Raw genomic sequence first — 27442 nt, 5'->3', positions numbered from 1 at the left:
CATGAATCCTATGTACTCAATTTTGATATCAGGACAATTAATGACAATTAAGGTTATGGGGGGGGAAAGCAGAAAGAGGGATGGAGGGAGGGGGGTGGGGCCTTGGTGTGTGTTACACTTTATGGGGGCAAGACATGATTGCAAGAGGTACTTTACCTAACAATTGCAATCAGTGTAACCTGGCTTATTGTACCCTCAATGAATCCCCAACAATAAAAAAAAAAAAAGCCTAAGTTTCTATCTAGCTTTTTATAGAAAGCTTTAGCTTCTCACCAATTTCTGAATGTCCTCACCTGACTGATTCAAGAGCCTGTGAGGGAGAAAGGTGGAAGCTTTCTGAAATCACACTTACACTGATTCACCCAGTCCACCATCTCCTGAAGGGAGGAGTGACGAATAGTTTACAAATAATTTATGGACATTCAAAGCCACAACTATCTCCAAGGAAAGAAGGATTGGGTTAAATAAGTGTTGTTTGCTAAATTCACCATGCAATTTTAGAGCCAGACGGGAAATGTCCAAAGTATTGAAAGAAGTATTGTCTCCTTTTCCCACCCTAACAGTGGCTGAATTGTCTTCTGAACAAGCATTTGACAATTTCAGGAATATCCTCAGCTTGTGAAAGAAAGTATACATAGATTAAAGGATAAAAAAATTCACAGTCTGAGGCCCTTCTGCCCTTCCTGTCTCACTTAAAGAAGAAAAGAAGAAAGTAAGAAGTTCTTCTGAAGGTTACAGCCCAAGGATTCTTATCCACTTAAAAAGACGAAAACAAAAGCAAAATAGAGATTTAATTATAAGATTATAGAATATGTCTCCTCTCCAATATCTTACCAACACATCAACAGAGCTCCAGTAAAATAAAGTGGATTACCAATGAGAGAGCTGTAAGACATGGATTCTATTTAAGAAGGAGTTTCTAGGAACACTCAAAGAAAACAAGAAGCAAACCATAAACAGAATAAACCAAGAAATATGAAATATCCGCACCAAAAGGCATCATTGCCAAACTTCTGAAAACAAAAGACAAACCAATGATTTGAAGGCAGTAAGAGAGAAGTGCTGAAGACAATTTGAATATCAGTGGATCCTTTCTCAAAACCACACAGGAAAGGAGGAAATTACACAATACTTCTTGAGTGTTTAAAGAAAGGAACTTTCAACCCAGAATTCTGTATTTAATACAGTCTTCAGAAATAAAAGAGACATCAAGGTATTTGCATAAAGGAAAACTCAGAGATTATGCCATCAGCACAGCTACTCTAAGAGCATGGCTAAAGGAAGTTCTCTAAATTGCAAAAAAATAAAAGCAGATTCTTTGGACTATCAAGAAGCAAGAAAGAACACAGTAAGCAAAAATATAGGTGAATGCAATAGACTTTCCATCTACTCTTGCATTTTCTAAATTATGTTTTATAGTTCAAACAAAAATTATAACACTGTCTAGTATGGTTTTCAATATAGACAGAGAACCATTTAATATAAATATATTACAAACAGGGAGGGTAAAGAGACTTCAGCCATAGTTAGATAAATCTAAGCATGATAAAATGACATATAACAACACACACTATACCTAGGTCAAATTCTGGGTTTTCAAATTGTGCTAAAGCTATGTAAGATGTAACCACTGGAAGAAACTGAGTGAAAGGTACCCAAGACTTCCTGTACTATCTTTGCAACAGAAGCCCTGTCTCATTTCTATGTGGCTTGGTACCAAAACCAAAGACATCACAAGGAAACGAAACCCAGACCAGTATCTCTACTGAATATAGGTACGAGAATCCTCAATTAAATACTAATGAACTAAATCCTGCACAATATAAAAAGGATTTTATTTCATGACCAAATAGGAATTGATTTAACATCCAAAAATCAACTAATGTGGTGTATCCACACAACGGACTATCATTCAGCCAAATGAAGAAGTAAAATACTGATACATGCTATGACATTGGATGAAGCTTGAAAACCTCCTACAAAGTGAAAGAAACCACAAAAACCACATATTGCATTGTTCTGCTTTTATGACATGTCCGGTAAAGGTAAATTCATAGGAACAAAACAGAATAGTGGTTGCCTAGGACAGGGGTTCACAGTATAAGGGATGAGTACTACTAGGAATAGAGTTTCTTTTCAGGGTAATGATAATGAAAATGGTAGGCAATCCGATTGCCTACCATCCACTAAATTTTGCACTTATTATGGTGAATTTTCTGTTGTAGATATTCTATCTCAATAAATTTGAGTTTTAAAATACCACAAAAAGTTATTTGCAATCTGTAAATAATTTAACGCAGAGACAACATCTCCCACAAACCTCAGAAATTTCAGTAGATACTAGTGTATTGTAGCGTAAGATATAGTCAATGCTTAAGGAAACTGTTAAATGTGTCTACTTTGTTCACAAAGACAATGATAAAAAAATTACAAAATTCCTATTAGTAATGTCTGAAATTAGATATGTTTGGGATATGCTTAATTTCTGGAAAGTTGGTTATATACTATTCTTTGTCCTGGGCAAATGAATAAATGAGATGTGTATGTATGTCTGGATATGGAATTTAGAGTTGGTGTATGGGTCTAAGTCCCAGTTCTTCCTCACCCTTGTCTATGTCACGTATGGGTAAATACATGAAAATACAGGTGAACAGTTCAGAAAAGTGTCCGCCTCATAATAGGTTAACTCTACTAATGGTGGTAATAAGCAGCAGTAACAGCACCAATAGTAAGGGAAATAACAACAGTAAGCTGGGGGAAATACACTTGCAGAAGTATTAGAAACATTACAATTAGAAAATGCATATGAAAGAAAGTACTGCATAAATTTTAGGAGTTATCACATTCCTTAATGTGATTTCCTACCGTTTGGCACATTTTAGACTGTCCGATATTAGTTTCCTTCTTCAAATCCCACCCAGCCTCCCCCACACATATGCATCTGCAGTAACAGACTGAAGTGAGATCTAGTACCTTTTCAATCTTCTGTTCTAAACACTTGGGTCCTGCGCTGGGCTTATTGTTCCTTATTTTTCAGCTCAGGCTCATCTCTTCAGCCACCTCTTCTCTCTCTTCCAAAGGCGCCCGTGCTGCTAAGATCTGTTTGACTTATTGTTGGATGTGCTGCATCTATTTTCTTCTCTAATCAGTTTGTTGTAAGTTGAAAAATGAAAGGAGAAAACTTGGTGTAAGCTATGGATTTGATAGAGGCAAAGAATGTCCATGGGATTTTGCATTTCCAGTGTGTTATATTTTTTCTCTTTCTTTTCACCCTGAGATAAACAGAATCTACATGTGGGGCAAGAAGAAATGTGTCCAGGCGTTTCTATTGACTGTGGGAAGCCAGGAAGCACAAATACAAGATGCTATACTTTGCAAATGCTCACCAATTCATCCATTTAGAGTCGTACTGAGACCCTCCAATGTGTCAGAGCCTGGTGCTGGGTACTAGGCTTGAAGACATAGATGCCACTTTGCATGGCCTTCCAACACATTTCTGTCCCAGCCATACCATTCCCTTTGTTTGCCATATTCTTTCTATACTACCCAAATTTAGTTCACCTTGTTGGAAATATGTCTCCATTTTTATTTCTTCCTCCTCTGGACTGTCCCAAGTAGAGCAGGGTATTCATTCCTTGTAACCAAGCCTGCCCAGTTTGCACCCACACCAGCTCCTGCACATTTTTTCAAATGTTAGCTGCTTTCTCAAGATGGTGAATCTCTTAAGAGGTAGCTACTCTATCTGGTTTAGGAGAGTGATTGATAACATTATTCATTCTAATCACATATATTTCGAGCAGATGTATGGCAAAATTTTCTAATAAAAGAAAGACACACCTTTTTAAAATAGAAATAATGTCATGACAAGTACTAAAATATAAAAGGTGTTCACAAAGTCCTGCAGAGGAAGAGATGAAAGAGCAATCAGCCCGGGCTGGGAGAGGTAGAAAGCAGAAGAGAAAATAGTAACTGTTGATGATGACGATGATGATGACAGCTACGCCATTTTCATTACCGATGGAGCCCAACTTCTTCAAATATATTCTCTTTCACTTTTTCCTCATTTACTCCTCTCTGGTCTCACAGGACTTCTTGTTATTTCTCAAACATTTCAGAATTTTTCTAATGTTAGCTTTCGTATTGTTGTATGATAATTTTGACTAACATATATTTATATCTGTGTATATGCATGTGTGTGTACAGTATTGCAATATAAAATTTCATTTTTATTATGAATTTTTGTCAAAATGGGTTTTCAAAATTCTATTCTAGACTTTGAAAATCTTATTTTAAAAATGCACACATGACTGCACTTGCAATATTTTGCACCCAGTATCAGAGAGTCCATGAACCCTGTGAAAACTCATTCAAAAACCCCCTAGGGACCTAGGGACCTCAGCTTCAAAGCCACCCTAAAAATACAACCAGCATGTACTGACCATCACTGATATATTGACTTCACCTAGAAACATACACAGCTGTGCCAAGTAAGAGTGAAGGGAAATTCCAGAAGAAGATACTTGCTATACCTGGAACTGTTGACATCCAGCAGTCTTCTGGAAGGAGAGAAAATCACCTGTCACCAAAGATGTGCTTCAGGCCTGCTCCTGTGGTTCAAAGATATGGCAAAAGTATAAGATAGATAATGGAAAGAGTTGACCTTGGGGCTGAAATAATAAGGAGTCACTGATTCCCAAAACATAGGAGTGTGTGCAAATAAATGCCACCATACCTTGGCATCTCCATCGTATCTTCCAGCTGTCTCCCAGTGAATGTACATAAAATGTTCTTAATTAAACACATAACTACCCATCCAAGAAAAAAAAAGTATAAGATATGGGCAGAGCAGAGAAGTGCTCTTCAGAACAAAAACTCTAATGGGAAAACATATGTGGCAAAATAAATTTTCAGCACCCACCCACTACCGCTCTCCCAGATAGCTGATAGGAAAATGGGCTCACCAAGTCCATACCTGGAGAAGAGTAACCAAAGCCTCTCACCCAGAATTAGCCATCACAACCACCCCAAATAGTTGATGGAATCGGCAATTTCCAAGTGCTTTCAAGGGACAAGATGAAAAATGTTTAAGGAGAGAACATCTATACGAAGGCATTATTTTTTGAGAAGAGTTCGCCATCTAGTCTCCCTCTGCTCAGCTTCTCCCCCTGCTCAGGGGTTGCAATAATAATAGGGTTTAAAAAGATCTTGGTTTCCTTCTACAGAAGTAAAGGGCACTCCACCTAAACACACACTATTTAAATGGCCACCGGGGATGGATTCACGGACCTCTATTCTATTTTTTGAAAGTATTCATTTTCCAATCAGCACATGGCATAAGTAGCTCCTTTGCAAGGCCAACTAAGGGTCGTATGACTGAAGTCACGAAGCAGGAAGAGTCTCAGGTGGTCCCTGGGATTCTTTAACTGAAGTTACCACTGCATTGTCATCATTATATTTGTTCCACTCAAAGACAGAAGTCAAGCACCAAATAGCCAGGTGAAGTGGTAGCAGGGAGGAGGATCTTCAATCACATTGCATGCGCTTAGGAGGAAGCCATCAAAGTGCTCCTGAAGGGTTGTCTGTCCCCGCAGTAATGTGCACCCTGCCTCCTTTCTGGAGCTTAAATAGAAAAGCATTCTAAGTGTCTGAATCAATTCACAGCAAAGCTTTTTATTTGATCTACTTGTGAGATATAAAATGTTTGTGGGCAAGAAAAATATCACTCTGGACTAAAGGTCTCCTGATGAAATGAGTCAATCTGTTAAGAAATGCTTCTGTCCACAGCTCTGTACATGGTATCCTTGGCCTCCGCGTACCTCAGATTGTAAACAACAAAGTCCAGCGTCAGACTGAGGGTGGGATCCGTCTCTGATAAAAGGCCTGTTCTCTACTAAGTTCATCAGCTTGCATTTGAGGTAGCCAATAGAGACACAGCCTTACCAGAAGATCACCCTGGTGCGGCCAGGCACTATGGGTGGCAAAGCCCCCAGAGGAGGTGATTCTGAGCATGGTGGAGGTGATGCCCATGTTCATGTAGGAAATATGAACCAAACCCATGGACACCTGCACACAGGCCCAGTGAATAAAATGTTTATTTCATGCATAGTATTGTCAAGACAGAAGAGTTTCATGACAAGAAGGAAGTCATGAAGCAGGCCACCACAGTGTCACAGAGGTACAAAAGGATGTCTTCTAAGTAACTGTCATGATCAGCCTAAGGCAAAAAGCTGACACACCAACTGAGAACACACCCTCTTGTTCCCCAGGACTATGTTCCCCAGGAATTTCCAGGCAACTGCACAACAGATGACGAAGAAGACATCAAAGACCAAAACTACCTGGTTTTGAGCTGTGATGGAAGGTCGCCAGGGTGTACAGTCTCTGGACTAGTGAACACACTCAGGAAACAGTACATGGCTAAGGTGGGTGACAGCCATAAGGACGGCATTCCCTGCTGAAATTAAGATGGGAATGACATCACTCAAGTCAGCAAGGCAAACCCTTCCAGTTTCCGGGGAGTTCTTTCTCTGTACTCTGAAGTTTTAGGGATACTGATGGAGTGAGAAAATTCTTCTTCTGGCATGAACTCTAGGTCATGGACAGAAACATGGTCGAGAGAAAGGCAGGATGACAGGAGTGAAACAATACCTCTTCCAGCGACACAAGTGAGAAACTGATCCTGCTTCTTCAGTGCATGTGCTCCCTGCCTCTGTAGACTGAGAAATATTGCACATCTCCTACCCCAGACGCTGGTGTCACAAAGCGATTCTGAACAGCAAGGAGATAGCTGTGATCAGGGAGCGGGTTCCAGTGAATAATGAATTTTATAAAAAATTTAAATTTAGGCTTGGTGCCCGTAGCACAGTGGTGACGGCACCAGCCAAGTACACTGAGGGTGACGGGTTCAAACCTGACCTGGCCCAGCTAAACAACAATGACAGCTACAAAAGTTGGAGGTTGCTGTGAGCTCTGATGCCACAGCACTTTACCCAGGGTGACAGCTTGAGTCTCAAAAAAAATTTTTTTATATTTAAATAAAGATAGATTTTTTAAAATTCATCTGAATAATGAAGGCCAAATTTTATAAAACTATAAAGGTGAATGGTGGGAAAAGAAGTATAATAGTGTGAAGATGCCAAGAAGGTTAAAGTCTGAGACACAAATAGGGTGACATTCTAGAGAGTAGTTTCAGGTGAATTGTGAAGAATTCAGTGAGGTTACATGGTCTAGATGTGATCTACTCACTCCACCCAAAGTAGAAGATAACTAAGAAGGACTTTCTTTTCTAAATGAACCCTGAAATTAGGAACAGTGAAATGAGATCCAGGGGGGACTACTGAGTATCTACAGGAGATGGAAAGGGACCATCTGGTTTGTGAAGCTTCCAGGATTGGGAAGGGGAGGTGGAGGCTGTAGCAGGAGCCTGGCATTTAGAGGGTGGAAAAGCTACTTTGGTAGAAAGGTCAGTCAGAATCTCAGGTGGACATTGATAGTTCTCTGTTGTTGAGTGAAATGTTACAAGGTGGGAAACAGAGACACAATAGCCACTCTGTCAAGAAGAGATGATCTATAATTGATGTGGGAAATAGTCATTAGATCCTGACTCTGCTATAGAGAATCTTGTTTCCATCCTTCTGTTGTCGAAATTACTAAACCTTTAAAAACAGACTCCTTTCCTCCTCTCTCCATCAATCCCTGAAACTTGGCTTCTGCCATACTCACTTTATGAAAATTGCTCTTTCAAAGGTCACCAATGAGGTTTTTATTGCTACATCCAGCATCCAACTCACATCTTTCTGATGCATTTAACCCAACTGGGTACCGCTCCTTGGACACTTAAGCTAACTTGGTTCCCAGAACACCCCACACGCTATCTGTCTTCCTGTCAGTCATTGTTTTTTGTCTCCCCCCCCTCCTTCCTCCATGCCAACACTCTTCTCTGACCCCCAGGCACCCAGGCAAGTATTCCCTTAGATCACTGCCTGGCTCCTGATCTTTTCTCTCTTCTCTCTTCTGCTGAGTCTATTTTTGTTTCATCATCACTTATATGTTGATTCCTCTGAAACCTGCATTTCTAATTCCAAGCAGCAATAACATATTTCAAATTCTCCACTGGCCATTTATATGTATAGGTCATACTAAATTTTTAAATTTAGCATTTTGAGACCCAATGTTATCACCTACCCTTCACCCCCTTCAAATGAATGTCCTCTCCATTGTCCTTTCTGCACCAGTAAGTACCATGTTTTTCCAAATCATATGCAGCCAGAAATGTGTTTATGTGCTCTACATATTTTTATTTTTTAAATTCTCATCTTTGCCCTTTTTTTTTACTATAGGACTCTGCCATCAGTCTAAGGCTGTATGCCTTTAGGTTTAAATAACTGCATATCAGGACAATAATTAGTAACTTTTGATGCCTCCTTTTTCTTTTTCCATCTAAATCCTCTGAAATTTCCTTACAGCTGACAGATAACATGGCAAATAATTTTTTATATTAAAACCCAAATACTGTTCTTCCCATATCCTCCTTCAGTCTCTTACTATCCAGTCTTTCCTAATGGTTATTGTGACTTTACATCTTCTATAAACACCCAAGATGCCCTTAGCAGGTGTCTTGAAGGCAATCTTTAACTCCTCCAGTAATCCTCAATTATATTTCATACCTCTCCCTTTTTAGAGTTCCAAGTCAGACCCTTTTTCTAGTACTACCACTGCCTTCTCCTTGTCCATGCGGAGGCACACTTGATTGCAGGCCAACTGACAGAACCAGGACAGCTCTGCTCAGGCACACAGGTGGCTCCACTTCTTTTTAACATACTTGCATCTTTCCTGCCCCACTTTCCACCCTTCCAGAGACCCCATAAACAGCAGTTGCCACCTGTGCCTCAGTTTTCAGGGGCAGGAGGCACCGAGGAGCCCTGCAGCAGCAGCAGGAACTAGTTCATCCTGGGAACTGCATCAGTCTTGAAGACCCAGGGTTCATTTTCCTACATCCTGACATCAGAGCCTTCCTTTCTGGAATAAAAAGAACCCTCAGTTTTCACTTCAAACCTCTCTAAAGCTCAGATTGTTTTCTTCCAAGGCCTGAGAAACATTCTAGAGAAAGAAACTATAGGATAGAATCAGGCTCCACTTTTTCTCTACTTTTCCCATTCTGCTATGAGCCCTATTTTCTTTTTTTATTTTCTTTTATATATATATTTTTTATTAATATTAAATCATAGGTGTGTACATTAATGCGATCATGGGGCACCATACATTGGCTTTATAAACAGTTTGACACATTTTAATCACACTGGTTAATACAGCCTTCCTGGCATTTTCTTAGTTATTGTGTTAAGACAATTATATTCTACATTTAGTAAGTTTCACATATGCCCTTGTAAGATGCACCGCAGGGGTAATCCCACCTATCACCCTCCCTCTGCCCATCCTCCCCCCCTCTCCCCTCCCTCTCCTCATTCCCCATGTTCTTAGGTCATAACTGGGTTATAGCTTTCATACGAAAACCAAAAATTAGTTTCATAGTAGGGATGAGTACATTGGATACTTTTCCTTCCATTCTTGAGATACTTTACTAAGAATATGTTCCAGCTCCATCCATGTAAACATGAACGAAGTAAAGTCTCCATCTTTCTTTAAGGTTGCATAATATTCCATGGTGTACATATACCACAATTTATTAATCCATTCGTGGATCAATGGGCACGTGGGCTTTTTCCATGACTTAGCAATTGTGAATTGGGCTGCAATAAACATTCTGGTACAGATGTCTTTGTTATGATGTGATTTTTGGTCTTCTGGGTATATACCTAGAAAAGGAATTATAGGATTGAATGGCAGGTCTATTTTTAAATCTCTAAGTGTTCTCCAAACATCTTTCCAAAAGGAATGTATTAATTTGCATTCCCACCAGCAGTGTAGAAGTGTTCCCTTTTCTCCACATACACGCCAACATCTCTGGTCTTGGGATTTTGTGATATGAGCTAATCTTACTAGAGTTAGACGGTATCTCAAGGTAGTTTTGATTTGCATTTCTCTGATGATTAAAGATGATGAGCATTTTTTCATATGTCTGTAGGCCGTGCACCTGTCTTCTTCAGAGAAGTTTCTCGTAAAGTCCCTTGCCCAGCCTGCAATGGGATCACTTGTTTTTCTCTTGCTTATATGTTTGAGTTCTCTGTGGATTCTGGTTATTAAACCTTTGTTGGAGACATAACCTGCAAATATCTTCTCCCATTCTGAGGGCTGTCTGCTTGCTTTACTTACTGTGTTCTTGGCTATGCAGAAGCTTTTTATTTTGATCAGGTCCCAGTAGTGTATTTTTGAAGCTGCTTCAATTGCCCGGGGTGGTCCTCTTCATAAAATACTCGCCCTGACCGATTTCTTCCAGGGTTTTCCCTGCACTCTCTTCTAGTATTTTTATAGTCTCATGTCTTAAGTTTAAATCTTTTATCCAGTGAGAGTCTATCTTAGTTAATGGTGAAAAGTGTGGGTCCAGTTTTAGTCTTCTATTGGTTGCCAGCCAGTTCACCCAGCACCATTTATTAAATAGGGAATCTTTTCCCCACTGAATGTTTTTAATTGGCTTGTCAAAGATTAGATAAGTAGCTGGATTCATCTCTTGGTTCTCTATTCTGTTCCAGACATCCACTTCTCTGTTTTTGTGCCAGTACCATGCTGTTTTGATCACTATCAATTTATAGTATAGTCTGAGGTCTGGTAGCATAATTCCTCCTGCTTTATTTCTATTTCTGAGTAATGTCTTGGCTATTCAAGGTTTTTTTTGATTCCATATAAAAACTAAGTATTATTTTTTCAAGATCTTTAAAGTATGACAGTGGGGCTTTAATAGGGATTGCATTAAAATTGTATATTGCTTTGGTAGTATGGACATTTTAACAATCTTGATTCTTCCCAGCCATGAGAATGGTATGTTTTTCCATTTGTTTATGTTTTCATCTATTTCTTTTCTTAGAGTTTCATAGTTCTCTTTATAGAGATTTTTCACGTCTTTTGTTAGATAAACTCCCAAATATTTCATCTTCTTTGACATTACTGTGAACGGAATAGAGTCCTTAACTGTTTGTTCAGCTTGACTATTGTTGGTATATATAAAGGCTACCAATTTATGAATGTTGATTTTGTAGCCTGAGACATTGCTGTATTCCTTGATCACTTCTAAAAGTTTTGTAGTAGAATCCCTGGTGTTTTCCAGATATACAATCATAGCATCTGCAAAGAGTGAAAGTTTGATCTGGTTCTATTTTCCAATCAGCATTTCCTCTTCACAGTGTGTGAACACAACATTTGCATGTCCAAATGCCGACACTGGCCTTTGGGCCCTCTATCTGTGCAGGCCCCCTTACCTCCAGTCTCTCCAGGCTCACTCACACCTCAGGCCAGCTCTGTGGATTCATCTCCCTTTGGCAAAGACTCTCTTCTGCATTAATCTCCAAACAATTTTTGTTGACAGAATGCTAATATATTAATTTACAATGAAAACTAGAAGCATCTGGTGAGCCCTATGTTCTCTGAATTTTATAGCACTCATTAATTAACATCTGGAAATGTTAGGGAATTGCATAGTCCCTGGGTTCTCAGTAAAGGTTACGTGCCAGCTCCTACTTCCAGAATTATCTGCTCATATTACTCGGTTACTGTGTTCTACTTTTTATTGCTATTAAACTGTTTCATGTAAAAAAATTCTCACCCTACTTGAGTCCTCTGATTCTGCAAATATGTAACAGGCTCCTGTTGGTGTAAAAGAAACAATGCTAGATAAAGTGGGTAACCTAAACATGAATAAAACCTAATACCCAGTTTCAATGTAGATGGGACAAAAGATAAATAAACTAATATCTATAATATGCAATAGACAATGGCAATAGCCATAAAAGGCTCCAAAATGATATCAGTAATAACCATCGTCCAGTCACTATTTCATACACTTTATGCATATAATATTTTATTTTTATTTGCAAAATCTCTAGGAGGTAGACATTTCATCTCTGTTTTACAGAGTAGAAGACCAAAGGCTAGAGAGGTTTTAAACCCCACCACCTAGTGCATTACCCAGGAATTAATGAATAAATGTGACCATAACGTATATAATAGTCAACAATATGTGGCAGGACTGGACCTCTACTCCAAACCTTATAAGGAGTTCAAAAGAGATGCAAATAATTTCTAGTTGGGACATCATAAAAGTCTTCATGAAGCAAATCATTTTTTATTTGCTTTAATTTTGATGAACGGTTAGAATTTTTAAGAAACAGTGAAGGATAAAAGAGAAATTCAAGACAGAATAAAGGCAATGAGTAGAAGGCAATAGAATCGGGAAAGCCAGGCATGTGTGGAGAATAACAATTAGAGATGGTTGACTGGAGGAGAGAATTTGATTAAGAGGTCACAGCCAAGTTGGGGCCAGATTACAAATGGCATTGGCTTCCCAATCTGAAGGATCTGTATTAATTCAGGAGCCAATAGGATATATAACAACAAGTCCGTCTCTAACCTTCACTGTGCAACAAGCTAATTATGCTTTCCAATCTGGGATTCAGCTTGGGGGGTGAGGGGGAAGAAGAGGAAAAGAGAACAGAAACTTTCCAGAGATGAGAATTAGAAGAATAATTTGAAAAATGGTAGAGAAAGTGAATCGTTGGTGGGCATGATTATCATTGAAAAGACTGATCAGAAGATCTGAAGTGAATTGTGAAAAGAGAGAACAAGAGAATAACAAATAGGGCAAGACAGAAAATGCCATAGAATTTAGGGATGAGAGAGAGGAAAACTAATGTGGCTAGAAAGTGGAACATGAGTTTGACATCTTACAGGGAGAGCAGGTTTGAGTGGTGGCTAAAAAGTGTGACATTTTAAGTAGTAGCAGAGAGAATAAAGAGGGAGGTCGTGGAGTTGTGTGAAGGGCAGTCACCACTGAACCCCACCACCTAGTGCAATACTCAGGAATTAATGAATAAATGTGAGCATAATTTATTAATGGGGTCATCACCAAAATGGGTTAGGTATACCCTCAGTGGCAAGGGACTCAGAGGAGATGCCGATGTCTTGATAGGTAGTGGGTAGCTCTCCAGAAAAACAAGTCATAATGAGAAATGGGAAAATCTAGGATAGGGAAGCATCATGAGATGCAAAAGAAAAGTACCTAAATAATAGTAGCAGAAAATATGAAGCTTCAGGGAGTCAGTAAGTTTATATTCCAATTCTCTCTTTCCCCTAGCAATGCCTGATGTGTTACTCAATAGTAACTTACGGGGAATTTTTAGGGTTTTCAGCAGAAAGCAGAATCCCAGAATGTCCTGAAAACAAACAGAAGACTAGTCCACAGAACTATGAAAGAAAAGAAAGGCCATGGACCGACAGCCCATGAGAGCCCTGAGCTCAGGGGAACCCTCCACGTGGCTCAGCAGAGCACAGAGCAGCAGACAGAGGGACCTCTGCACAGCCACATCCTATCCACAGCCTATAGCCTGCACCACTCTCTTCCCAGCAGCAGATTCTGGGTCCCAGGAGTTGGAGCTCTTAGCTGGTGTCTAATAAGTAACTCCCATTGATTTTCCAGCCCAGACCCTCACTAGCCCTCCCCATCAGCAGCTCTGGTTGCCAGCACCAGGGGCAGGCCTGGAAAATCACTCACACATCATTGGTGCTTCCCACCCCCATCTTCTCCCCAGGTGCATATAAACCCTGAAGAGCTGAGGTTCACAGCATGACTCTCGGAAGCTGGGACAGACACTGTGCTGCCTGCTGCCCAACCCCAGCCACTCAGCTGCTGTAGCAGCCCCAGGCCAGGAACATGAACAAGCTGCTGCTCTGGGTCTCCATCCTCACCAGCCTCCTGGAAGCCTTTGCTAAGACAGGTAGGGCAGTCAGGGGATAGTGAAGGAGCATCACGTGAGCAAAGAGGTTGAAACTGGGATATTTTTCCCTGCCTTTGTGGTGAAGTTCATTTTCTTTCTTTCTTTATCCCACAGACCTCAGTGGGAAAGTGTTTGTGTTCCCTAGAGAATCTTCTACCAACCATGTGAGCTTGATTGCACAGCTGGAGAAACCTCTGCAGAACTTCACCTTGTGTTTTCGAGCTTTTAGTGACCTTTCCCGTGGTTATAGCCTCTTCTCCTATAATACCCATGGCAAGGATAATGAGCTACTAATTTATAAAGAACGAATTGGAGAGTACAGTTTATACATTGGGAGAAGCGGTGTGATGTGGAAAGTTATTGAAGAGTTCCCAGAGCCAGTGCACATCTGTGTTACCTGGGAGTCTGCCTCAGGCATTGCTGAATTTTGGGTCAATGGAAGGCCATTAGTGAAAAAGGGTCTGAAGCAGGGTTACTCTGTGGGAGCGCACCCCAAGATCGTCCTGGGGCAGGAGCAGGACAACTATGGGGCTGGGTTTGATAAGAGCCAGTCCTTTGTGGGAGAGATTGGGGATCTGTACATGTGGGACTCTGTGCTGTCCCCAGAAGAGATCCAGTTAATTTATCAGGGTTCCCCCATCAATCCTAATGTCCTGAACTGGCGAGCTCTGAACCATCAAATAAAAGGATATGTGATCGTCAAACCTCTCGTGTGGGTCTGATATCTTGAAACAAGAGCTCTTGAAAATGAAAAGGTCAACATCTAAGAGATCTCAGAGCAACTGGACACCAGTCCCTACAGCTGTAGCTCTTTCCTCTTTGAATTTTCTACAACCATGTGTGCAAAAATAAATAAATAAATAAATAAATACTGTGTTATGGCACCCACCTTTGTCTAATAGTTGTTATAATCCCATGCACCTTCTCCTGCATCTATTTATTCGGTAATTGGAGTTTTGTTATCCAGGAAAAAAATCAGCTTGTAAACATGGGGAAAGAAACCTTTAAGCAACTAGAAAGATAGATCACAAAGCCAGAAAACTCAATGGGTGGACAGTAGCAACACTTACAAGAGACTAACAATCATCTTAGTAATAATTCAAAGTAGGTGTAGCATTGCAACCAAAATTCTTCTTTATTTTTCCCAGCTACAAATCAATCAAAAAAGAAAGGTCTGAGGTTGCACCAGAGAAACAACTATAATGAAATAAGTAAGTAACAGTTGAGAACCTGACAGTAAGTAATGAGACAGGAAGAAAAAAAAAAAACTAGAAGTAGGAATAAAAACTAAAAATATATGAGAGACAGGGATCATTTTCTGTGAACACAAACATGCCTTTATACCTCAAAAATCTCAGTGGTGCTGTACAGTGCTTGATTTTCATACTGCTGCCCTGATGTCATCAAGAAAATGTTATATTTTGAATATTGTTCACAGGAGGGGTCTTTAAAGACCTTCCATGAAGCTCCACTTCAGAATAGAATTTAAACTTCTAGATGTGACGTTGACCTCCACGCCCAGGTTCCACTTTCTCCCTCTGAAATGGACACTTGGAGAACACACTGAATACTTGGAATAGTGCTCTCTATGTAACTCTCAGTACAGCTGGTGGTTTCCTAATTATTACAACACTGTCTGAAGTTATCGCCAGTCGTTATTTTTGTCAATATGAAAAGCACGGAGCGCAGCGCCTGGTACACCCTCAGCAGATATCAGTGGCCTCTCCAGAGAAACAGAGACTCCAGCGGGTCTTTTCCACCGCTAATGAATAGTCAGAGATATCAGACAAATCACATCCAGAACAGTTTCAGAATGATAACCAAAATAATTAGTCAAAGGCCATTACTCATGATTACTCATGAGGCCATTCGCCCAGAGAGGGTAGAGGGGCAGGCGCCAGATCAAAGTCAGACAGAGCCTGGGAACTCCACGTGGGGCCCTGGGGGCGAGGCAGGGAGGGGCAGAGAGCCCCTGAGATTCGCTGAGGAACTTAAGTGGAGGAGCAGCGGCTTTGTAAGGACATTCAACCTCAAGTCTGGGGAGACCGGGCTGTGGTTTGGTTATGTTTGCCCTCACGGAAGTCCATGCTGACATTGGATTCTCGGCATGGCGGCGTTGAGAGGTGGGGCCTCGCGGGAGGAGCCTGGGCTGCCGGGGCAGACCCCACCCCAGACCTCAGCACCATTCTCGCAGTGGCGAGCGTTCACTCTCGCGAGACTGCATTAATTTACACGCATGGATTCGTTCCCGCCAGAGTGGGTTGTTGCAAAGCCAGGACACCTCTCGGGTTTCTCTCTCTTTGCATACACTCACTTCCCATCGACCTTCTCTGCCGTGTTACAACACAGCGCGAAAGCCCCGTCAGGTGCCAAGGGCATGTCTTTAAACTTCTCGGCCTTCAAAACTGTCAGCTAAATAAACCTCTTTTCTGTATATATTTTTTCAAGTTGAGTAAGTATTGTTCCAGATGGTACAGTGCATGAATTAATCTTATACCTTATCAAAATGTTCTCGAACATTTCCAGAGGACATCTGCACTGGAAAAATCAAAGGAATTTGTGTCTAATATCCTGTTTTAACTCCTGTGGGGACAGAATGGAAAGGATGATGGGGTTCTCCACACCACAGATTGGCTTTTTTCTTTCACGTGATTGATACATCCTCTTTTCTTTACAAATTACCCAAATCTCAGGAAATTTTTTACAGCAACACAAAATGGACTAAGACAGGTGGAAACCATTTAGAACATCACATTGGTTAGGCAGGGATTTTAGTAATGAGGGTATTAGTTTCCAATTTTTGTCTCCTAAGTTAGGACTTGTTTTATGCTTCCTTAATATTAACCATCATTCCGGAAACTTGTACTAGAAAGACCTATCTATTCTTGTAGAACAGATATTCCCACTAACAACATGTTGTTTGCACTAACATTTATGAGTCCCTTTGCCAAGGAACCTAAAACAAGTTTTAGAAATGAAGCCAGCGTATCATCCATTCATTCAGCTATATATTGAATGACTATCACGTCAGGCACTTTGCCAGACACCAAAAATATAAGAATAAGTTAAGCAATCATTGTGTTTGCTTTTTTCTAATTAATATTTTAATAAATCTGTGTCACCTAAGTATGGATCAGCCTATGTTACAATCCATCCCTCACAGGGGTCCTCTTTCTATCGCAGGTCAATGGCACACTCCCCTTCCAACCCCACCTGAGTGAGAGGTATCTTTGATTCTTGGTGATCATTTGTAATTTCTTGCATATTATCTTGGGATCCAGTGTTCACTTTTCTGCTCTTCTGAACCCTCTGTCCTTCAAGATGGCTCTTTTGGACAGAATCCAAGAGGACTACATGTCAGCTGTTTCTATGTGGCTCATGTTTCATTCAAAAGAAACACTCCTACATCCTTCATCTCTATAAATCCTGGACATCAGGGTGATCTTAACACAGACCACACTTTGCTGCTCCTACAGTGGTTGTAGCTTTCTCAAGTCCTTTCTCGAGTCCCCCACTAGCAAGGAGCATATTTTAAGCTTTCTGAGTGATTCCATGGACGTCCCCACACTGGGCTTGAGGTGAAGAAAACGGGAAGACCAACAATTATCTTATCAAGACGGAAGGAACATAACCCACTACTCCCTCCAAGCAGCATCAGCAGCAAAGCAACAGCTCTTTGGAGAAGTTCTTTCCTATTTCCACATTCCGTCTAATCTGTACCCCTTGTTCTGGCCAAGACATACAAGACTCATGAAGCTGGCTCTGAATCCTTTCCTTTGTAATTTCTTCATTTGAGTGGATCCGTGCATGCTATTTTTATTGTCTAGTATCTATCATATCAATGACTCATTAAAAAACAAATAACGGAGAGTTCATCTGAACATCGCTTAAAATAGAAATGGTATTTCTGATAACTTGATTTGGGTATTTTTCTCAGATACAGTGGTTGTCACAACAAAGAAAGCAGCAAAGTCACAGAGGAAACTACTTAAGTGACTCAGAATCCACAAGGACATGGAAAGACCCGGAAGGCATGATAACCCAAGAACACAGTTGGGTAGTGACCCAGGAATGGCTTTGATAATTGCCACTTTTCCCATATTTGTCACGAAAGCTGGTAGAGCCTAGGAATAAGTGGTGTGCAAGATGTACAGAGCATAGCTAGAATAAGGAGTCATCTATAATATAAAACACGATTCTTGAGCTTCTATCTTGTACAAATAATTATATGGGGGGGGTTGTTTGTTTGTTTGTTTGAGACACAGACTCACTATGTTACCCTTGGTAAAGTGCTGTGGCATCACAGCTCACAGCAATCTCCAACTCTTGGGCTTAACGATTCTCTTGCCTCAGCCTCCCAAGTAGCTGGGACTACAGGTGCCTGCCACAACACCCAGCTATTTTTTGGTTGCAGTTGTCATTGTTATTTGGCAGGCCCCAGCTGGATTTGAACCTGCCAGCTCTGGTATATGTGGCTGGCGCCCTAGCTGCTGAGCTACAGGCACGGAGCCAATGATCTGGTTTTTATTTGTGTAACTCCCTAAATACAACTAGGAGCATTTGGGTGCTGCTTTTACCAAAGAAGCCCACAGGGACTTTCAGGATGACAGGGCTTGCTGTTAGTTCTGCAGGGGTTTTATGTGGGAGACTCTGGGTAAAAGTCTAAGGTTAAAGCAACCAGGTTTCTTAGTTTGGGGTCTTAGCTGAGACTTGCACTGGGGTGAGAATGGAAAATATTTACCTCATCTGCACTAGAGAGTATGTGTAGTCACATTTGGAAAGAAACATGGAGACTCTTTAGATATTCCTGAGACTTAGAGGGAGTAGGTGTCCAAGATCACTGAAGAACAGAAGGAACACTGGACCTGAGCCGAGTTACCTTTAATCCTTACCTGGACCAGACTAAATTGCTGATTAGGTTATATACTAAACTCCATTTGTGTGCCAGAATTTTTGACTTCATTTAGTCTGGCTGTGGACACTCTTCTCTGCTTCAACATGGGTGCTGCTTGGGGGCCTCTGTGCACTCTGAGCAGCGGCAGAGGCCTATGCCTCATGTCTCGTAAACCACAGGATCTGGAAGCAAAGCTGATCTCACACTACCCATGCACAGCTCTGAGCCTCATGGTCTGGGAAGGGTTCCTACCTCTGTGTTCACACCAACGGAGACCCAAAGGCAAACATGAGGTCCTTTGCCCAGACCTCTAGCTGCTCCTGCAGCTTCTCACTGTGGCCCCTCGGGGTTCCAGCCAGGATTCAATGTGCCAGTGCACATGAAGCACCCACTCAGTCCGTGACCTGGCACAGTGCTTTGGCACGATGTTCTGTGATTGTTAGCTAAGATGATAATGAGAGTGCAGACAAGAATGATTACCTAAAACTTTAATCGTCTGCCTCAATTTCTTGGCATATTCCTACAAATAAGAAGAAATACCATTTTCAGTCCCTGTCCCCAAACCTAATTCTTACCTAGTGAAACCCATGCATGCCCCGGCTCATGAGGCAAATGAGGCAAGCTCTTTCAGTACACACAGAGAGACACACTTTTCACTTCCACAGAGATGAGTTTTCACTCACAGTGACTAAGGACAAAACAGTAACAGGGATTCAGAAGAACGAAAGGAGGGGCAATGTGACATCCCACACATCTTCAACAGAGCTAAGCTATTTTTTCCTGGGATGGAAAATAAGTAGCAGGCCATGTGAGACCGAACTTGCCCAGTGTGCCTGGTGTGATCCCCTTGTAATGAGATCCCCTGGCTCATTTCTGGATTCTACTTCCACGCAGACCCATGGGAGACATGGTAAGTCTCCTGGCAAATTAACTCAAGAGACAGGAGCTAACCAACAGTACTTCTCCTCTGAGACTCTCTTCCTAATCACAGAGTTTAAGGGGACAGCTTTTCTAAAGGTGATGCCAACAGGGCCAGAGGGACCCAGTGTGAACATCGCCTTGTGCTTCCGCCAGAATCCGGTGAAATGTAAGTGTTCTAATAATCTAATAAGTCTACCCTAGAACTAACAAGGTTAAGCTTTGAAAGACACCAAAATGCTGTTATTTCTTTTTCTCAAAAAATGAACTGCAAGAATCTTCGATAAATAAGTCACAATCACCTGGCATGTTCTAAGACCAAAACGAACACAGAGAGATTCCCCTCCAAGAAGGTGGGGCGAGGCTTCAGTCCCAAGGAAAACTTGTGACTCTGTTTATTTGAATTCTTGTTGCAGTTATCAGTTTCTGGAAAAGTCATTACCTTCATCCCTGATTCCTTAGATTTATTTTATTTATTTAAAAAAGACAGGAAAGGGAGAGAAAAGAAGAGGAAAAGAAACTCTGGCAAAAATGCATTATCTTCATTTTTTTAATCTGCCCAATTCCTTTACACAGAAAATAGATTACAGAGGCTTAGCCTGCCTTGCATATTTCAATTTCTTAAAACATAAATTGTTTCCAGGCATTAATTCTGCTTATAAATATTGGAAAATATCGGGCATTCATGGTTTTTATAATAATTACTTCCCTTTGCCAATGGTATTTCCTTTATATCCTCAAATTGTGTTTTCCTCTCCACTTTATTTTTCTTTTTCCTCTAGTAGGAATATTGACTTCCTGACTAAGATTTTGATGCATGAGCACATTTCAGTATTTTTACTCTCCCACAGGGTTATTATCCTTCTGGAATGTATAAATCATTTTGAAAGCTCCTTTCTGTTCTATGCCATGCTTTTGAGATTATCTACTGGTGTGTTCCTTACACAGAATCGCCCTTAGGGGGCAGCCGCAGAGAAGGCCAGGGAGGTGGAAGGGCTGCTGCTCCTGCTGGGCAGAGACTCAAAAAAAGCAACCAATAGGAGGAAAAAAGGTAGGTGGCCATTTGTTGCTAAAATAGTTCTTAAGTTCATGCAGACCCCTGCTAACCACTGAGAACTCACTCCAGCCAACCTCCGCTGGTGGACTCAACCCGCCCATTCCACACACTTCTTTGATTCCTTGATACCCACTGTGACCTCTTCTCCTTTCCTAAGGTAAACGATGGTGCTCTTTGATCCCTGATTTCTTCTATGTGAGACTGTCAGAAGGCTGAGGAGGACTAACAGCGTGCTTGCCTCCTGCACCCCAAATTTCCCATGTCTTCATGGGAGCCTCCCTCCCTTACTTCCAGAGACATTTGAGCTACAGTTTCTCACAGTAACAATTTTAGATTGCTTCTTACTCTCAAAAAGAGACTGATTAAAAAGTGAGATTACCAAGCAATTGCTCTTAATTTATAAGGGACTATAAAAGATAAATAACAAAATACAGTAAAAAACATAATAGAACTCTCAGGGAGAGCAATGCTGTTAGGAGAAAGACTTGGAACAATCAGGGTGAGAGGATGAGACCTACTCCAGGAAGTAAAGTTGGCCACTACAGTGTGCTCTCTGGAGGACAAATCCCAATTACTGCAGGGCTCTTAGAAGCTGATTTGTTTGCTTTAGCTAAACAGAGTGGTAAGCGCTGCCCTGCAGCTGAGCTCCCAGACAGGAGAAGGGACAGTTCCCAGGCAGGAGAAAGGACAGCTCCGAGGCAATCAAATGGACAGCTCTCAAATAGGAGAAGGGACAGTTCTCAGGTAGGAGAAGGGCCAGAAGGAACAGCTCCCAGATAGGAGAATAGACAGCTCCCAGACGGGAGAAGGGAACAGCTCCCGGGCAAGAGAATGGACAGCTCTCAAATAGGAGAATGGACAGCTCTCAGGAGAAGAGACAGCTCCCAGATAGAAGAGACAGCTCCCAGATAGGAGAAGGGACAGCTCCCAGACAGGACAAGGGAACAACTCCCAGATAGGGCAGGAGAAGGGACAGCTTCCAGATAGAAGGGACAGCGCCCCTGCATGACAGGTTTTATCCTTCCTTCATGCGCTGCACACCTGTCCTCCAAATAAATACTAAGCAATATGGAAAAGGCCTTGGTTTGAAGAGGCTGTTCTTGGTCTCACATCTTGATCTGACCTTTCTTTTTGTGTTTGTTTCCCCAAGTTTTAAGAATATCTTGTCTCCAGATATTCTTTCTTTTAATTATTTTTTATTAAATCATAACATGTTTTTATCTTATCAGCTGCTATTGTTACTATTTTTTTTATTAAATCATAGCTGTGTACATTAATGCGATCATGGGGCACCATACACTGGTTTTATAGACCATTTGACATATTTTCATCACACTGGTTAACACAGACTTCCTGGCATTTTCTCAGTTATTGTGTTAAGACATTTATATTCTACATTTACTAAGTTTCACCTGTACCCTTGTAAGATACACCATAGGTGTAATCCCACCAATCACCCTCCCTCAACCCATCCTCCCCCCACTTCCCCGTATTCTTAATAACTGGGTTATAGCTTTCACATGAAAGCCATAAATTAGTTTCATAGTAGGGCTGAGTACATTGGATACTTTTTCTTCCATTCTTGAGATACTTTACTAAAAAGAATATGTTCCAGCTCCATCCATGTAAACATGAAAGAGGTAAATAAAGTCTCCATCATTCTTTAAGGCTGCATAATATTCCATGGTGTACATATACCACAATTTATTAATCCATTTGTGGATCAATGGGCACTTGGGCTTTTTCCATGACTTAGCAATTCAGATATTCTTTTATTGCCCATTCTATCCAATCCAAATGTGTAAATAGGCAATAAACTTACTTGTGTTTCCTCACATACCTGGCCCACTTTGCTTATATCTAGTGGATCATTATCATCCCCTCTATATCTCTATAACTGTTCAAAGAAGGCAAATTCATATTTACGTGAAACACAACAAATGAGTGGCTGATTTGGGGTGAAAAAAGCACTTTTCAGCTCCTAAGTTAAAAAGACCAGGGTATCTGGCCTTTCCTCCTTCTTCAAATCAGTTTTGTACTTTTTCCCTCTTCTTTACTCCAAACATGTCCACAGTTTTCTAGCATACTATCTCCTTAACCATATTTTGTCACTCACTGCCACAGGCTCACCAGGGGAAGAAAAAGACCCTGAGACCTGTGGTTCTCACCTACATAGCAATGAAATTCTTCCTTGTTTAATCCACACAATCAGACCTTCCAGCCCAGGACTCTACTGGCCAGTAAGGTCATTGGCAGTCTCCTTGTTGAATCTAATCTGTTCCCAGTCATCCTCCTCCTTGACTCCTCCGAATTGTTTATGAGCCATAAATGTATGCCCCAAATTAAAGTATTTTAAAAAGAAGAGTTATCACCTGTAATCCTAGCACTCTGAGAGGCCAAGGCAGGTGGGTTGCTTCAGCTCACAAGTTCAGAGCAAGAGCAAGACCCTGTCTCTAAAAAATAGCCAGCTGTCGTGGCGGGCACCTGTAGTCCCAGCTACTTGGGAGGCTGAGGCAGGGGATGACTTGAGCCAGAGAGTTTGGAGGTTGCTGTGAGCTATGATACTGTGGCACTCTCCCCCAGAGCAAAAATGAATAAATAAATAAATAAAGTCATAATCATCACAGTAATTGCACCAACATGAAAAGTCCAGGTTCCCTACAATCTCATGCCCACCACAACATAGCAGTTAGCTCAAGATGATATTCTTTCAGACTTTTTCCCCACGTGTACAAAATATTCATGAACCTTCGCACACATGCAAATATTCTTAACCATACTGCCACGCATCATACTACTCTTCTTTCAGCTGCTGTTGGTGTTGGTAGTTAATGTATTCCACATGTCTGCCTACAGGGAGGCACCCTCTCAGTACAGCCCAACAGGACTTTTGCCAGTGAAGGAAATATCTGACAGCTGCACTGTCCAGCATGGTAGCCAAGAGTCACGTGGAGCTTTTCAGCACCTGAAATGTGACTAGCGTGATTAATAAACTGAATTTTTAATTCTCCTTAATTTTAGTTAACTTAAATATACATAGCCATAGCTCTACGCCTTCCTTTCTAAAGAGATGTTCGCAGTTGCACTGTCACTCTTTAATCTTTGCCTATCTCATTGGTATCTCAATGGGCTTTCAATATTAATTACATTAGCTATTAGTGACAGTCATTTCTACTTGAAATGTTTGCCTCCTTATTTTCCATAATGGTGTATGTCCCAGAACACCCACAATGTTTCCCACATTCCTAGTGGCAGTTCCCTAAATGTACCCAAATCCTCCAGCCTGCAGTCATTAACTTGCTCTTTAAGTAAAAATGGTTCAAATCTCCGTTTGATATACGGTGGCAATCTCAGAGTCCCTCACCAAATTTCTAGGAAATATTGTGTGTGCTTGCAAGGGGGGGAGGCTGAGCAGGAGAGGGCCTTTCTTCCACTCATTACTGTTGAAGAGTTTTTCTTCCTCACTCTGGATTTTGTCCCTTCCACGTGGTGCATTGTTCTGCACTGTGCCATCATCCAATTCACTCCGCTTCCCAAACACCCTAAGTGAAGATTTTATCTACAGAGACTTTAAATGAAGGCATGGGGCTCTTAGGGGAGTTTCATCACCACATAGTTTGGCAAGCAATTTTTTTAAAATTTCAGAATATTACGGGGGTACACACATTTTGGTTATACAATTTGCTTTTGTTCATATCAGGTCAAAGCTATAAGTGTGTCCCTCACCCAGAATGAGTGCATTATGCCCAGTTAGGTGTGAATTTACCCAACACCTCCCCACCCTCTTCCCACCTGCTTGATTCCTTTGAGTTACACTTCCACGTGTGCACAAAAGTATTGATTAACCAGTTCCAATTTAGTATTGAGTACATGTGGTGTTTGTTTTTCTGTTCACTTAGAAGAATCATCTCCAGTTCAATCCAGATTGTTCCTTTTGATGGCTGAGTAGTACTCCAGGATGTACATATACCGTATTTTATTAATCTACTCATGAATTGATAGGAACTTTGGTTGTTTCCATATCTTTGCAATTGTGAATTGTGTTACTATAAACATTCAAGTGCAAGTGTCTTTCTTATAAAATATCTTTTTCTCCTTTGGCTAACTACTCAGTAAGTAGGATTGCTGAATCAGATGGTAGGTCTATTTTTAGTTTTTTAGGATATTTGCATACTAATTTCCATAGAGGCTATAAGAGCTTGCAGTCCCACCAATGGTGTAAGAGTCCCTTTCTCTCTGCTTCCACAGAAGCACCAGTTGTTTTGGGACTTTTTGATAAAAGCCATTATCGTTGGAGTTAGGTGATATATCATTGTGGTTTTGATTTGCATTTTCCTGATGATTAGGGATTTTGAGCATTTTTCATGTGTTTTTTGCTCATTAGACTAGCAAACAATTTTAAACCAAATATTATATCTCTTCATTCTTAAAATTCTTTCTGCTGAAAAGAAATCAATTATCTTTTTTTCATCTATTGCCATTTATTTCAGTTAAACAGAATACATTTCAGCAGTTGAATCTATACTACAGCTAATTACAGCACAATTTGGATATACACAATCACACAAGCAAAATAAAATAAAAATCATTTCTAAATAAACTACATTTCATCAATTATCTTTCATTTAATTTCTAACCTTCAGTTATATTGCTATCTCTCTTCTCTCTTTTCCAACAATTTACCCTTCTCTCTATAGTTTACTTGTCCCTACTTCTCAAGTCCTAGTTAACATTTTCACAAGTCAAGTTTGTCAATAGTTTGTCTCCCCTAGACCATCTCATCTTCATGGCAGCTGAAGTGTTTCTGCAGGTCAGTCTCAGCTCTCCCTGACTTTATTCTGTTCCCCCTGAACTGCTATCCACACTGGTTCTAACTCAATAAGTCTAACTCTGTCACCCCCATTTTTTTTTTGTCACACCGATGTGCACTTCCCTAAGACAGTGACACAGCAAAGCCAGATGGCGTGAGACAGGGCCCCTATAGCACACACACCATAAAGGAAAAAGCTTCCCTTCCACGCACTACAAAAATATCACATTCACAATGACACTCTGAAAAGATATGGGCTGTGGTCTCACATATGGGCAATTCCTTGGCCAGATGCTTAAGGGAAAATTAAGGACACAGCAAAAACACAAAAGGGGGAAGGAGGGAGTAGTCATATTATGTCAGCTAGCATGCTCTTGATTATAGAGAAAAGCTCTTGACTTTTTTTCTTTTGGTGTACTCTGTATCTGTTGTCTATCCCTATTCTAGAATCTATGTTATGATGGGCATTTGTCCATGTTGATTCCCAACACATTGCATTGAAGAATGCACAGAAAGAACCTCACGGAGGTGACAGAGTTTGTTTTCCTGGGATTCTCCAGATTCCGTGAACACCAGATCACCCTCTTTGTGGTTTTTCTAATCCTGTACACATTAACCCTGGCTGGTAACATCATCATTGTGACCATCATCCGCATCGACCATCACCTCCACACCCCCATGTACTTCTTCCTGAGCACACTGGCCAGCTCAGAGACGGTGTACACCCTAGTCATCATTCCACGGATGCTCTCCAGCCTCATAGCCCAGAACCAGCCCATCTCCCTGGCAGGTTGTACCATCCAAATGTTCTTCTTTGTTACCTTGGCCATCAACAACTGCTTCCTGCTCACAGCAATGGGGTATGACCGCTACGTGGCCATCTGCAACCCCCTGAGATACACGGTCATAATGAGCAATAGAGTGTGTGTTCAGCTGATGTGTGGAGCTTTTGGTATTGGCCTGGCCATGGCAACTGTCCAAGTGGCATCCATATTTACCTTACCCTTTTGTAACAGGGTAGTTGGTCATTTCTTCTGTGACATCCTCCCTGTCATGAAACTATCCTGTATTGATACCACTATCAATGAGGTAATCAATTTTGTTGTCAGTTTATTTGTAATCCTGGTCCCCATGGGTCTGGTCTTCATCTCCTATGTCCTCATCATCTCTACCATCCTCAAGATTGCCTCAGCTGAGGGCCAGAAGAAGACCTTTGCCACCTGTGCCTCCCACCTCACTGTGGTCATTATCCACTATGGCTGTGCCTCCATTGCCTACCTGAAGCCCAATTCAGAAAATTCTGTAGAACAAGACCTCCTTCTCTCAGTGATCTACACCATCATCACTCCCCTGCTAAATCCTGTTGTTTACAGTCTGAGGAATAAGGAGGTCAAGGATGCCCTGCGCAGAGCAGTGGGCAAAAACACTTCTTAATATATTGACTCTCTTTATAAAGATACATTTGACCCTAAATGATATGTCCTCGTTGCTTTAAACAACCTCACAACTCTGTTCCATGCAGTCAGTTCTGCATCAAAATGTGCACATCTTGCATCAGCATCTTTATTGCAAAGTCTTCGTTTCCACATATTTCAAGGTTTTGTCCAGGCATTATCAACTAGATATGCAGGAGGTCAAGGAAAATGGGCTTGATTTTTAAGAAATCATATCCAAATTTTTGGAATGCAAGAGACTACTTAATTTTTTTTGTATTATTTTATGTTCGAAAAATTAAAGAATAAAACAACCCTGTCACAGCCTACAGAAAACAAAACTTGGCAAAATCTTCCTAGCAAAGTAAGAGTACTCATTAGTGACAGGTTCTTCTAAAAGAAATCTACATCAGAATCTTGAGGGAAAGGTGAGAATTGTGTACTGAA

General features: G+C 41.0%; 2 protein-coding genes across 2 annotated transcripts in view; both read left to right on the top strand.

The window, feature by feature from the left end:
• LOC128597394 (putative olfactory receptor 10J6) overlaps positions 1-26996 on the top strand; it is a 116417-nt gene extending 89421 nt beyond the window's left edge. The window contains exon 2 of the mRNA XM_053607748.1: positions 26066-26996. Within this exon, the coding sequence (XP_053463723.1) occupies positions 26066-26996 (931 nt within the window). The remainder of the gene's footprint in view (positions 1-26065) is intronic.
• LOC128597402 (serum amyloid P-component-like) lies at positions 13732-14790 on the top strand. The gene is made up of 2 exons (XM_053607756.1): positions 13732-13883; positions 13998-14790. Exons 1-2 carry the CDS (start codon positions 13820-13822, stop codon positions 14603-14605), a joined length of 672 nt encoding a protein of 223 aa, XP_053463731.1. The 5' UTR covers positions 13732-13819; the 3' UTR covers positions 14606-14790.
• Positions 26997-27442: the final 446 nt, after the last annotated feature.

The sequence above is a fragment of the Nycticebus coucang genome, chromosome 10, assembly GCF_027406575.1.
Source record: "Nycticebus coucang isolate mNycCou1 chromosome 10, mNycCou1.pri, whole genome shotgun sequence".
NCBI classification, from domain to species: domain Eukaryota; kingdom Metazoa; phylum Chordata; class Mammalia; order Primates; family Lorisidae; genus Nycticebus; species Nycticebus coucang.
The sequence above is the reverse complement of the archived record's forward strand: the minus strand, read 5'-3'. Positions and strand labels throughout refer to the sequence as shown.

Excerpts from the sequence above, each read along its gene's own strand:
- LOC128597402 (XM_053607756.1), top strand. The coding sequence starts at position 13,820 with ATGAACAAGCTGCTGCTCTGGGTCTCCATCCTCACCAGCCTCCTGGAA. Across the intron at positions 13,884-13,997 it reads GGAAGCCTTTGCTAAGACAG|ACCTCAGTGGGAAAGTGTTT; the intron begins GTAGGGCAGTCA and ends TTTATCCCACAG.